The following is a 13,085-nucleotide window of genomic DNA, read 5'->3' as shown; positions in this document are numbered from 1 at the left end:
ACCTCACATCCACTTTCCTGATCTACCAGATTACCCGCCGACATGTCGTAAAAATACCCCCGCTAATACCAATACACCAGTCCTGTATGAGACAGCCCTAGCATGTATTCAATATGGACGGTGGGTGTTAGCGCCGAAGTGGTGACATGTGGAGGTGTAGGAGGACTACTGGGCCTTGGGATAGGCTACTGCCCCCAAGATATAGGCCCTGAAGCCTTTACCCAGAGTCGGACACATAAAAAAAAAAAAAAAAAAAAGATGCCTCCCCTAAGCCGCGCAAAACGATCTGACAGTAGCAGAAATGAAATGCAAAAAAAGATCTCACACAAAAAGTACTGAAGGAATCCTTGGAGTATTCTGCTAAACCATTCACTTCCAGAGGCCTACCTTAAATCGAGTAATATATCTTGGTATTAGCACGAATATTTACTTTAACCAACGGGAACCTAGGAATCCACAGAGTTCCAATCAACTCTTGCCACAAGTTTTTCTCCCTTGTTCTCTCTCCCAGATATTGCTAGAACACCTTTGCAGTTTCTGTTTACATTGTTCTTCACATCACTGGTCTTCCATATTCCTGCTTATCTTCCAGTTTCCAGTCGGCCACACTTCGGGCCATATTCTCTCTCTCTCTCTTCTCAAAATATAACCCATCCACCCTCACCTGGACAATCGCACAAATTCATCCACAGGCCTTGACCACCACCTTCGCTGTTGCTATACGTCGGTGCCACTTGATTCTCAAAATGTTCTTAGGTATTTAGCTTTCAGACACTAGAAATTTGATCTTTCCTCTTATCGTGCTGTACCGTAGCTGATACTCGTCAATCAATTTCTACTCTACAGGAGACACAGAAGAATTTTATATTGATTTTAAATATCCTTTTATTCCCATATGGTCTTTAAGATATCCATAACTTGTTCGGTGTTCCTCAGTTTTTCTTTCAATTCCTGTTTTTGAATTAAATGTCTGGCAATAATTGATTCTAAATGCATACATAGATCTGCCTTCGCTGATATTTCTCCCCGAGCGTTGCTGTTACGTGCATTATAATTTTTGCATTTTATTACATCTCATCTGCATTTGTTTCTCCTTTACTGGTATGCCTAACCTGTCTTCCTGCTGGTACCAACGTGTCCAGTACATGTTACTTCTCCTCGACCGAACAAGCAGTCGGCTCTATTTCAACAGCATAAAGCAACCCACATTTACTGATTTTCCTACTACTGTACAATTTCCTTCGTCCAAAGCCTTGCACACAGTATAATCCAGCCGCAAAAAAGCAAGGGCCACAGTATACCATCTCGGAGTACCCTGAATTTCACCTCAAAGAGCCTATTAATTTTACCATCGACTTTAATTTGCAAAATGTGACCTCAAGCATTTTTTTCATTACGTTAACATGTTTGGTAGATATTAAATTCTTCCTCATAAATACTGGCATTACTTTAGGACGAATAACATGTGATAAAAAAAAAATCTACTGGAATTCAAGGTGACCTACAACTGTCCTCTGCTTGTCTTATCTCTCTCCCCATCTCACCGTGACCATGTAATTGCCCATATTTTCGTCGGTTGAGAAAGCTCCCAAACACCACTTCTTTAGCGATTTATTTTTTGATATGGCGGGTTAGTATATTTTTGTACGTTACTTATGCAGAGTTTGGGGATATAGAATGGATTTATATAACACAGAGGAGGCCAGTAAGGTGTAATAAAAAACCTAAATCGCTTAAGAATAGATGTCAGGGGGAACACGGGTCTCAAGTTTCAACACAAGCATATCTTTTGAGGCCTCCACTTACCTAAATAAAATCGTCTGTAGGCACATCAAGAAGGTAGTCACTAAACTGAATTGCTTAATGGATTGTCTTTAGCGCCTTTATTACCACAAGTCTCTTAAGCTTAGTAAAACCATCTCCCAATTGTTTATCTACCTGTCTATCTATCTACATCCAGACGCTTTAATCCCGTAATAGGTGGCCACAAACAAATCGTCTCCATATCACTCTGTCCCCTGCCATTACGCTGCCCTGCCCACAACTCACACCCCCTTCTTCCATATACCTTTCCACTCCATCCCTCCACGTCATTCCTTCCAATAGTAAAGTTTTAATACGAGACATCACAGTACCGAAACACAATAATGCATTTACTATAATCTGACAAGGACCCCTAACCCTATTCTGTGCTGTTGATTGCCGGATCGGAGGGCTGATTTAGCTAGTAACCAAGGAGACTATATATTTTTCTATTTTATTCTTACTGGTTCCAGGCGATTTTATTCAGTTTGGAAGAATAGTAGATAGAGGGGTCACCATCCAGTCACTCGATGTAGTGATGCCTTCGGGTGACTCTACACTGAGTGACAAGCCAAATGGTTTCCTGCATCAGATGATCAAGTTACTGTGCTCAGTGGTAACCATAGACCCAAAGGACTCCTGGTGGCTTAGTGGGTTAGGGTGCTTCAGTCAGACTGGGCCTGCAAGGGTTTATAGCAAGGAATGGTTGGTGTTAATTGCTCGTATAATGCCATTCAGGGATGAGTGAGGCTGGTCACCCTCACCATTAATGTCGGGACAGAGTAGCCTATTATTATTATTATTATTATTATTATTATTATTATTATTATTACTGCTACTACTACTACTACTACTACTACTATTACTACTACTACTACTACTACTACTACTATTATTATTATTATTATTATTATTATTATTATTATTATTAATATTATTATTATTATTATTATTTTTATTATTAATATCATTATCAATATTAATATTATTGTTCTTATTCCCTGTCCCTGCCCAGGAGGGGCTCGGGGACGGGTATTGTTTTCATTCGGTTTGTCTGTTTGTTTGTTTGTCCGTCTGTCTGTCTGTCTGTCTGTTAACTTTTCGTGATAACTACAGGTGCGACTTGGACTAAAATTACAGGGGTGATGGGCTGTGACCTTCTGATCACGTGATGAAATTTTGGGCCAAAGTGGGCCAAGGCCCAGGCTGTAGGCCCAAAAAATATTAACTTTTTTTTTTTTTCGCCATAACTCCTTTCAAATTCGTCATATTGACATGAAACCAAAACCTAAAGGTGCATCTTTCAAATCTGCATCCTATAACATGCCTCATTACATCAGGGGGGTCACCCCCCAGTTAGCGGTAGGGGGGTCAGTGTCAGGTGGGTGGGGCCTAAAATTTCAAATGGGCATAAAATCATCAACTTTCACCCGATTTACTCCAAATTTGATGTGACACCTTTGACTGGATATCCTGTTGTGTTTATACGTCAACACTAAAATGACTGCCAGAGAAGGGTTTGCTGTGCCTTGGCACCACTTATTATTATTATTATTATTATTATTATTATTATTATTATTATTATTATTATTATTTATTTATTTATTATTATTATTATTATTATTAGTAGTAGTAGTAGTAGTATTAATTATTATTATTATTATTATTATTATTATTATTATTATTATTATTATTATTATTTATTATTATTATTATTATTATTATTATTATTATTATTATTATTATTATTGTTGTTGTTGTTGTTGTTGTTGTTGTTGTTGCTATTATTATTATTATTATTATTATTATTATTATTATTGTTGTTGTTGTTGTTGCTATTGTTATTATTATTATCATTATTGTTATTATTATCATTATACCAATACTGTTGATATATGTAGAGGTAGTGATGATGATGTAACTGCTATATATCCTGGCCTTAGAGGAAGGGAGAAAAATGTAAAATGAGAGAAAACCTAGAAAGAGAAGAGGAAACAGACGAAGAGCAACGGAAGAGGGGAAGCCTGAATAATGAAGAGACGAAGGACAGAGTAAGGGCGAGGGGAGGAGCCGCAACACGAGATCTAACAGCCAGAGAGAAGAGTTTATAAATATCCCCAGCCATCCACTCACCACACACACTCATCAACATCTCAGGCTCTGTGCATTGGCTGTCCTCTCCCTGCCTACCTTTTTTCACCAAACAGGTAAAGATCAGCCTCGTTCTTCCGTCAGACGTGTGAGAAATATGTGTATGTAATGAGAAGGATGGTCTTGTTTTTTATTTTCTTTTGTTTATGTTTTTGTCAGATGCGTTTTATTTTTCTTGTCCTTCATTTGATGATTTTTAAAGATTTTAGCCACAGACCTTTTTTTTGTTTTGTTCTTATTCACGAGTATAATATATAACTATCCATCCCTCTCCTCTAATACACACACACACACACACACACACACACACACACCTCAACCACTGATTGACCACATTTGCTGATGACCTGTGGATAACCTTAAAAAATGGTGATGACGATGACGATGATGATGATGATAACTCCACCCTATTTCGACCCGTTCCAGAATCCAGGATGCGCGTGTCAGTGGTCGTAGGAGTCGTGGTGGTGCTGGTGGTCTCCCTAGCCCAGGCACAGAATACTGGTCTTAACCTCGGTATTGGAGTGGGGCTTCCTATTGAACTGAGGGTCAGGTGGGAGAGAGTCTTTGGCGTCAATATCCAGGGTAGTTTTGGTAAGTGTTAATCTCTTCCATGTTTCTTTATAGCAGTTTTCTTTTTGTTTTTGTGACAGTGGAGGTAAGAATTTGGTAATGCTTCTTAGTGGCCAGTTTAGAACCAGGATGAACATAGTCGTCGGCGTCAGTATCAAGTTTACTGTTACGCTGTTCCATATCTCTCATTCCTGTTGGTGATGTAGTGACCCATGGCGGCATGTGGAAATGTTGGGTGGGAGAGAGACGCAGGTTGGAGATTAAGTTCCTTGTTTTCTCTAACGGGTTCTGTGCAGCCCAAAACGTTAGACAGAGAGAGAAAAAAAAATCAGGCTCAAACCTGTGCGTCTCTCTCTCCCACCCAACATTCCCTCTTGCCAGTGAATTTTTTGTCTTTGATGGTGACAGTGGAGGCTTGAGTGTGATGAGAATGATTCGTGTTTGCCAGCTGAGGAGTATGATGAGTAACACAGCTGACACCAATGCCAGGCTTGGATTCGGTTAGCATGAATAAGTTTCGTAGATATTCTTATTCCTGCCTGTGAAATTCTCGGAGTATGTGGTGATAGTGGAGGCTTGAATTTGATGAGAATGATTCGTAGTGACTGAGAGGCATGGTGAGCAAATTTCCAACACAGATATCGCCTGGTTTTGGTAATATTTCCTCTCGTACTCCTTACTGTCTACGATATTGTGACGCCATATTGTAGAGTATTTTACTTATATCCAGATGATTTTACTAAAAAAAAAAAAAAAAAATGGTAATAAAATAATTCCTGACGGCTATGCATAACACCAACATTACAAAAGTTTCCCATAAATTGAATAGAATTTCCCATTTTCTTTTTCTGAAACTTCGCTTAAACTCGCCATCCCTCCATCTTGAATGCTGGGTATTTTGAAAGATTGACGCTAGATTATGATGCTGACCATGAATTAAAACACTATTGAAAGACTTTAGAGCTATTGTACTTTTTCTGGCACCGACCTGCGTGAAAGAAGCTGCAAAGCCACAAAAATCTGGACCAAGTTAGGATGACAGGAGCATTGTTTTGTCAAAAATACCAAACAAAAGGCATCATTCTTACTATTTCAAGACGATTTTCCTCAGTGAAGGAGAGCTTCTAAAACTGTATGGATTAGATATAGACTCCATTAATCTCTTTACTGCAAGCTTCCTCAGACTGAATGAAATCGTCTGTAGGTAGGATGAGTAGCATTAAAAAAGACACTAAAATGGTTCAGGATTTTCCCGCGTTTCCCTACAACCTATTTTACCCCAACTGTGTCTGTGTATTAGTGGGTTTGGGCGCTCCAAGTGGGTGGGGTAAGTAATAGTTTGTATCTGAGGGGTGGTTGGGGTTTGCTGCTCACATAATGCCACTCAGGGACGAGACAGGATGGTCACTCACCTTAAATGTCGGGACTGAGTAGCCTAGTCCCCGGCATCTACGCTTCTGAAGGGGAAAATAGGGCTGGATAGATAGAGATTGATTGATAGATAGTTTGCTTGACTGCATGCTTGATTGATTAATAGATAGATCGATAGACAGATAGACAGAAATATAAGCAGATAGACAGATTGACAAGCAGACAGATAGGCAGCCTCCATAAACCAGTCAGTAATATGATTTATCCATTACAGCTGCATTGTGTGGGAAGAACCAGACCTGTGTGGATTGCGTGCTTGGCGTGGATGCAGACCTGTACCTGGGGACAGAAGGACCGACAGGTAAGATGGACGTATTTCGTAACTTTTCTCAGTTTAATTCGTTTGTGAGTTCATAAATAAAAGTTTGCTGACACTTTTCTCCAGACTGTTATAAAGGAAGGTGTTGCCTGTAGATGATTCTCTTTGATGTAATGCGTAAGGAAGGAAGGTGACAGGTATGCCCTAAGTATGATGTAGACGAGGGAAGAATAAGAAGCAAACTTTTCCCAAATTAGAGAGGATTGGTGTATTTCTCTGTCTATAGATGATTTTCTCTGATGCGCTGCGTAAGGGGGGTGACAGACATGCCATAAGTGTGATGATGGAGGGGAGTGGCAGGCGAACTTCTTGCCTTGATTGTGCTTTTCTCTCCTCTACGTTTCAGAGTGTCTAACCGACGCCTTGAACTGTGGGAGTGGTTGTAGCGCCGCCGTTGAAGGTTGCGCCAGATCCGTCAGTGAGGTGAGTGATGGCAGAGTTAGGGCTGAGAGATAGAGATGCAAAGAATATTTCATTAAGTGGTACAGAGAGAGAACTTGTGTGTGTGTGTGTGTGTGTGTGTGTGTGTGTGTGTGTGTGTGTGTGTGTGTGTGTGTGTGTGTGTGTGTGTGTGTGTGTGTGTGTTCAGTTAAAATTAAGCATTCAGTTTGGAGAGCTGGCACTTTTAGGCTAAGTTAGAGCAAAAACAAGTATGGGTGCATATAAGAGAGCCATCTGACAGAATTAATTTATTTATTTATATATTTATCTATCCATCTATCTTTCTACCTATCTATCTGTCTATCTATTTATTTATCTATTTATTGTCAACAGGTTGACGCGTGCCTCGGGCCAATCGAAGCCAAGGCCGAGGTCGGGAGAAAGTAGAGCCAGAGTCACTTAGAGTCTGCAAGCCAGGAAGAGAAAGATGTGCAACAGCTATATAAGTCTGTTGAACCGTACCTGGCTAAGACCTGCCTCCTTTTTCAGCCTATTACCTGCTATATAATGGGTGAAATAGGTAATGCTATAACCACACCAGATTTCCTTAATAATCCTTTGCTTTAGCACCCTACTTTACTGCATACAAAGAGCAGGAATGGAAGATTAATTTACATCATCAACAACCTGGAAGATTTGGTCCATGAAGATGTTATTTAAAATTTTGTCATGGATATTAATGAACGAAGAACATGTACCTGGAGAATATATTAAAAACTAAATGCAAAAGATATTACCATTTGGGAGATACTAAAACATAAGCAACCTTGTCATAATTATGTTTATTTTTTTGGCAAATATATTAAAAAAAGAATAATAATGTGTCTTGTTTTCTTTATTAAATTAATGTTGTCTGTAGTTTCTTGCAAATAAAAGGTATTCAACAATCAGGAACCGTGTATTTATTTCCCTAATTTACTGGTTGTTCTAGTGTAGGTGGGGGCCTATCATCCGCTCACTTGATGTAGTTCTGTCTATTTCTTCCTTCGTGGCTATCATTCTTTTTCTGTGTCTGTCCGCCTCTATTCATATTGCTCGCATCCATTCTCTCACTATTTATTACTCTTCTTTAATCCGGGAGACCATTTACAATGCTGGATTGTATCAATATAAGCATATAGCGAAGTTACGTGGCGCCTATTATGGTGCCTTTGTTGACTGGGTGGAGTGAAGAAAATGTGGTGTCCATCCAATAACCAAACCTTCACAAACTTTGCTGCGCCTTTCTGTGGCGAGGCGCTGTCAGCCACAAGGAGACATCGGTTCACTGCACGGGACAGCCCTGCAGGGACGATTGCTTGCCTGCGATTGAAGGTCTGCTCATCCCGCTGCTACTACTACTACTACTACTACTACTGCTACTTACTACTGACTAGTACTACTACTACTGCTGCTGCTTTACTACTACTACTATTACTACTACTACTACTACTACTACTACTACTACTGCTACTATTACTACTACTGCTACTATTACTGTTATGACGACTACTATTACTCTTACTACTACTACTACTACTACTACTACTACTACTACTACTAGTACTCTTACTACTACTCTGTGCACACCAGTGACCAGGCAAAGAAAATAAATAACTTTCAAAGATGGCATGGAGAAATTCCCTTCCTCTCTAGAGCTTGCACTCAATAAAAAAAAATAATAAAGAATATGAAACGTGAATAAATGACTATATGGTGTAAATGCCTCTTAGTAAAAACCTGTTACGAAATGTTTCAAGAAAAAAGTGAAAATAAGGCAAAAATATAATGAAGAGGAAATCATTCTTAAGGTTTTTGAGAATAAAATAATAAAAATTGTAAATCTTTGTTAGGAACTGAAACAAAAAAAAAAAAGGAATTACAATATATGTAGAAACCTTAATTTTAATAACTGGTAAAAACTTTGAAATCTGTCTCTTAGCCATTAGTAGAGAAGAATAACAGTGGAAAAAGATCTGAACATCATTTGTTTAGCAGACGAAAGTGAAAAAGAAATGAGCATCTGATTCCAGTCTTTTTCTTATCTTCTTGCATTATTAGAATTACGATAAGAGGAAGTGCCGTAGAATTCTCTCTCTCTCTCTCTCTCTCTCTCTCTCTCTCTCTCTCTCTCTCTCTCTCTCTCTGCATGTGTGTGTGTGTGTGTGTGTGTGTGTGTGTGTGTGTGTGTGTGCTACAATATTTCCTGGAACCATCTGATCGACAGGGTGAAACGAAGCACCGGGTTCGAGCTTCACTAACCCAGGTCTGAGCTCTGGACGGAACACAAGGAACCCGGAGCCTCGTTTCCTCTTTCCGTTCACATATTAGAAGCGAGTGTGGAGGAACCCAGCTAGTTGTAAATAGACGGAGGAAATTTACATAGATTATACTGCAGCGAAAAGAGAGGCCTCGATATCTTTATTTTTTGGTGAAGAGAGGAGCTTCGAATGCATTAATTTTCACTGAAGAACAATTCGTGAGTCAATTACACTGAACTGAAGAGAGAAGCTTCAAGTGAATTAAAGTGAAGTGAAGTAGAGGCTTAAACTGATTACGCAGAAATGAAGTGATATGAAACGATTAGCTTCAAGTGGATCGCAGTGAGCTAAAGAGTCAAGCTTCGAATCGACTATGGTGAGCTGAACAGATGACATTCCAACCTATTCACCTGCCCAGGAGAGATTAAATGTCCAAGAGAGAGAAATTTCATATCGAGGAGATGATAGTTGCCGCCATGATGGTCTTCATAAATCTGTTCATTGAGAGGAAATGTCTGATGAAATGATGTGGTAAGTGATGAGGAGAGATTTAATTAGCACGATTCTCTCTCTCTCTCTCTCTCTCTCTCTCTCTCTCTCTCTCTCTCTCTCTCTCTCTCTCTCTCTCTCTCTCTCTCTCTCTAACACCGTGCTATTTTATTTAGATGACTTCCATTTCAGCGAATGTTGAGGAGGAAAACAGTGAAATCAATCCCTTAAACACTATGACATCTTTTGTTTCACTGCCACTACTGCAAGATGATTACACTCAAGTTGAAAAAGTTTCCCTAAAGCGAGAAGTTTAGAGTCAACTATCATTTCTATTTATCTATTGCCAGACGCCTTATTCCCGTAAGGGGTTGCCACAAACAAATCGGCTCAGTATCGCCTTGTCCTGTGCCATTACGTTGCCCTCCGCTAACTCACACTCTCCTCTCTCATATACCTCTCCACCCCCCTCCACCTCATCCTCGGTCTCTTCCTCCCTCTCCCCCTACCCCCTGCATCATACTCATATACACTTTTCGTTCGTCTCTCACTCTCCATCCTCTCCACATTGCCAAACCACCTCAGTGTATTTCTCCTAACGCTTTCTATCCTAAAGCTTTCTATCACAACTATAATATGATTTCTTTATTACACTAACAATTTCATAGGAGCAATGAAGCAAGACAGAGTAAAAAAAAAAAAGAGTAATCAACACAGGTACTATGGGAAAGGGAGGCTGCTAATGACCTAATTAGAGGTTTCAAATTCCTTATTGAAACAAGTTGATTTTTTTAATTAGATTATTTATCATTCAGTTCAAGCCCAACACTGATGAACGTTGTCGCTGACGTCCAAACAGGAATGAATATAATAAAGCAGAATGAGACACAGTGACACATCCATGCTATAAAATTCCTCTTTATTTTGCGGCACTATAATAACAGTAAATTACGATAATGAGAAATCAGAGAAATTTTCACACTTGGGTATATCATAGACCCCTGCTTTATGTCGCAACAAAAGGTGTGTGTAGTAAGACAGAAAATGTAGTGTAGGTGTATTTTGTGGGTGAACTATCAGAGAGTGTGTTCCTAAGACTTCTGGAAATATTCTCACCTTTACCCTCGACTTCCTTAACCCCTTCTTTACCTGTCTGTATGTCTGTCTGTATGTCTGGGTGTCTGTTAATCTGTCACCAGAGTCTTTAATCCAGTTAGAGGTGTCCACAAACAAATATCATTACTAAGTTCTTTTTTTTTTTTTTTTTTTTTTTTTTTTTTCAGAGAGAAAGAACCAAAGCCTGGCCACCTATAAAAGTCTGCACTGAAGGTAGAGTCCAACAGAAGCAAGGCAAAGTCAAGACCATGCTTGGATACACTGCGTTAGGAGAATGAAGGTGGAAGGCAGGGGGAGAGGCAGACTGAGGAAGAATGCTCAAGAGGTGAATTTTTGGCAATGCAAGTGAGTGATTACAAGACACAGCATTTTTACATCATTTCATGAACCCCTTCATCCTGGTGACGTCTTACTTATCTCCCTCTCTCTCTCTCTCTCTCTCTCTCTCTCTCTCTCTCTCTCTCTCTCTCTCTCTCTCTCTCTCTCTCTCTCTCTCTAACACCATGCTATTTACTATTTCATTTAGAAGGCTTTCATCACAGAGAAAGTTGAGAAGGAAAACAGTGAAATTAATCCCTTAAATATTGTGATGTCTTTATTATTATACCATTACTACTGCCAGGTGACTTTACTCAGGTTAACTAAACTTCCCCGTAGCGAGGGGCTTAGAGTCAACTATAATTTGTATCTCTCTATTGCCAGACACCTTAATCTCGTAAGGGGTGGCCACAGGCAAATCGGATCTGTGTCGTCTTGTCCCCTGCCGTTATGCTGCCCTCTCCTAACTCACACCCTCCACTCTCATATACCTCTCCACTCCTCTCCATCTCAACCTGGGTCTCTTCCTTCCACTCCCCCCCTCCACCTTACTCACATAAACCTCGTTCGTCCGTCACTATCCATCCTCTCGACATGGCCAAACCACCACAGTGTATTTCTCCTACGCTTTCTATCCTAACGCTTTCTATCACAACTATAATTTAACTTCTTTAATACACCAACAGTTTCAGAGGAGCAATGAAGCAAGGCAGAGTAAACAAAGAGAAATAAACACAGGAGTATCATGGGAAAAGGAAGATGCTAATGACTCTTATAATTAGAGGTTTCAAACCCCTTATTTAAACGGCATATTTTATTTAATTAGCTTCTTTATTTATCATTCATTTCAAGCCCAACACTGACAAACGGTGTCGCTGTCGCCCAAGCAGGAATGAATATAATAAAGGAAAATGAGACACACTGACACATGCATGATATAAAATTCCTCTTTATTTTGCAGCGCTATGAAAATAAATGACGATAATGAATAAACTACCAGAGGAATTTTCATCCTTGAGTGCATCCCAGATCCCTCCTTTGTGGCACTACAAAAGCTGTATTAGCAAGACCGAAACTGTACTGTAGGTGTATCTGTGGGTGAACTATAATAAAAGAGAGAGAGTGTACCCGAGACATCTGAGAATATTCTCGCCTTCGCTCTCGGCTTTAACAACTTCACTACCTGTCTGTTTGTCTGTCTGGCTGTCTGTTAATCTACCTGTCACCATACGCTTTAATAATGTTAGAGGTGTCCACAAACGAACATCTTTACTACGAATTATTTATTTATTTATATATTTATTTTTTTCAGAGAGAAATAACCAAATGCTGACCACCTTCGAAATCTGCACTGAAGGTAGAGTCCAAGAAGAGCAAGGCAAAGTCAAGACCATGTTTGGATTCACTGTGATAGAAGAATGAAGGTGGAAGGAAGGGGGAGAGACAGACTGAGGAAGAATGCTCAAGAGGTGAATTTTGGCTATGCAGGTGAGTGATTACAAGAAACAGCATTTTTACATCATTTCATAAACCCTTTCATCCTGGTGACGTCTTACTTATCTTCCTCTCTCTCTCTCTCTCTCTCTCTCTCTCTCTCTCTCTCTCTCTCTCTCTCTCTCTCTCTCTCACCAGTCGAATTTACTGAGGTTAGGGTAGATTTCTCGTCGTCATGAACTGTATCCCCAGGTGGTAAATTTATAAATACAGGTGTCACGGGAAGGTTAAATAAGCTTCATAACACCTGTCCCCATCGGTATGGAAGGGATAGTGTGTCTGTCCTATATCCTGAGCGGGTGTTCTTAAGCAGCTTGAAATCGTCTGAAGCCAGCAAAGAGTAAGAGTAAAAAAATGGCGTCAGCAGATTGAGTGAGGTGTGTTCTAGGCGCCATGGTTCGAGTTCCGGAGGTGGCCAGATGTTTTTATATCATGAAGACGTTTTATATTTTATTTTTAATACCTTCAGACGATTTTACTCAGCTTTGGGTAGCCTTGTGCTATGGAAGGGCTCACTGAAACTTATATCTAACACCTCCAGGTCGAAAAATAATCTCATATGAATTCTCGTATTGAATGGGCCTGGAATTATTGCATTCCACGCACAAGATGGAGCTACCGCTGTATTGCTGGGATTGGAAGAGGTCAAACGGACGACACCATTCTCTTTTTACTCAAACTCGACCTATAAATGCCATGTCTTCATCTTG

The 13,085-nt window shown here is 39.8% G+C and overlaps 1 protein-coding gene across 1 annotated transcript; it reads left to right on the top strand.

The window, feature by feature from the left end:
- Positions 1 to 3,946: 3,946 nt before the first annotated feature.
- On the top strand, positions 3,947 to 7,603 carry LOC145416431 (uncharacterized). The gene is made up of 5 exons (XM_080285379.1): positions 3,947 to 4,010; positions 4,381 to 4,548; positions 6,173 to 6,259; positions 6,624 to 6,700; positions 7,052 to 7,603. The coding sequence occupies exons 2-5, from the start codon at positions 4,389 to 4,391 to the stop codon at positions 7,103 to 7,105; spliced, it is 378 nt and encodes a 125-aa protein (XP_080141505.1). The 5' UTR covers positions 3,947 to 4,010; positions 4,381 to 4,388; the 3' UTR covers positions 7,106 to 7,603.
- Positions 7,604 to 13,085: the final 5,482 nt, after the last annotated feature.

This window comes from Coenobita brevimanus, chromosome 106 (genome assembly GCF_032717465.1).
Source record: "Coenobita brevimanus isolate Jiangsu-jjx chromosome 106, ASM3271746v2, whole genome shotgun sequence".
NCBI classification, from domain to species: Eukaryota; Metazoa; Arthropoda; class Malacostraca; order Decapoda; family Coenobitidae; genus Coenobita; species Coenobita brevimanus.
Note: the sequence above shows the minus strand (reverse complement) of the source record. Positions and strands in the feature narration are given on the sequence as shown.

Bases quoted from the DNA above. Each gene is read 5' to 3' on its own strand.
- LOC145416431 (XM_080285379.1), top strand. From the start codon at position 4,389: ATGCGCGTGTCAGTGGTCGTAGGAGTCGTGGTGGTGCTGGTGGTCTCC. The intron at 4,549-6,172 runs GTAAGTGTTAAT...TATCCATTACAG, and splicing joins CAATATCCAGGGTAGTTTTG to CTGCATTGTGTGGGAAGAAC. The intron at 6,260-6,623 runs GTAAGATGGACG...TCTACGTTTCAG, and splicing joins GGGGACAGAAGGACCGACAG to AGTGTCTAACCGACGCCTTG.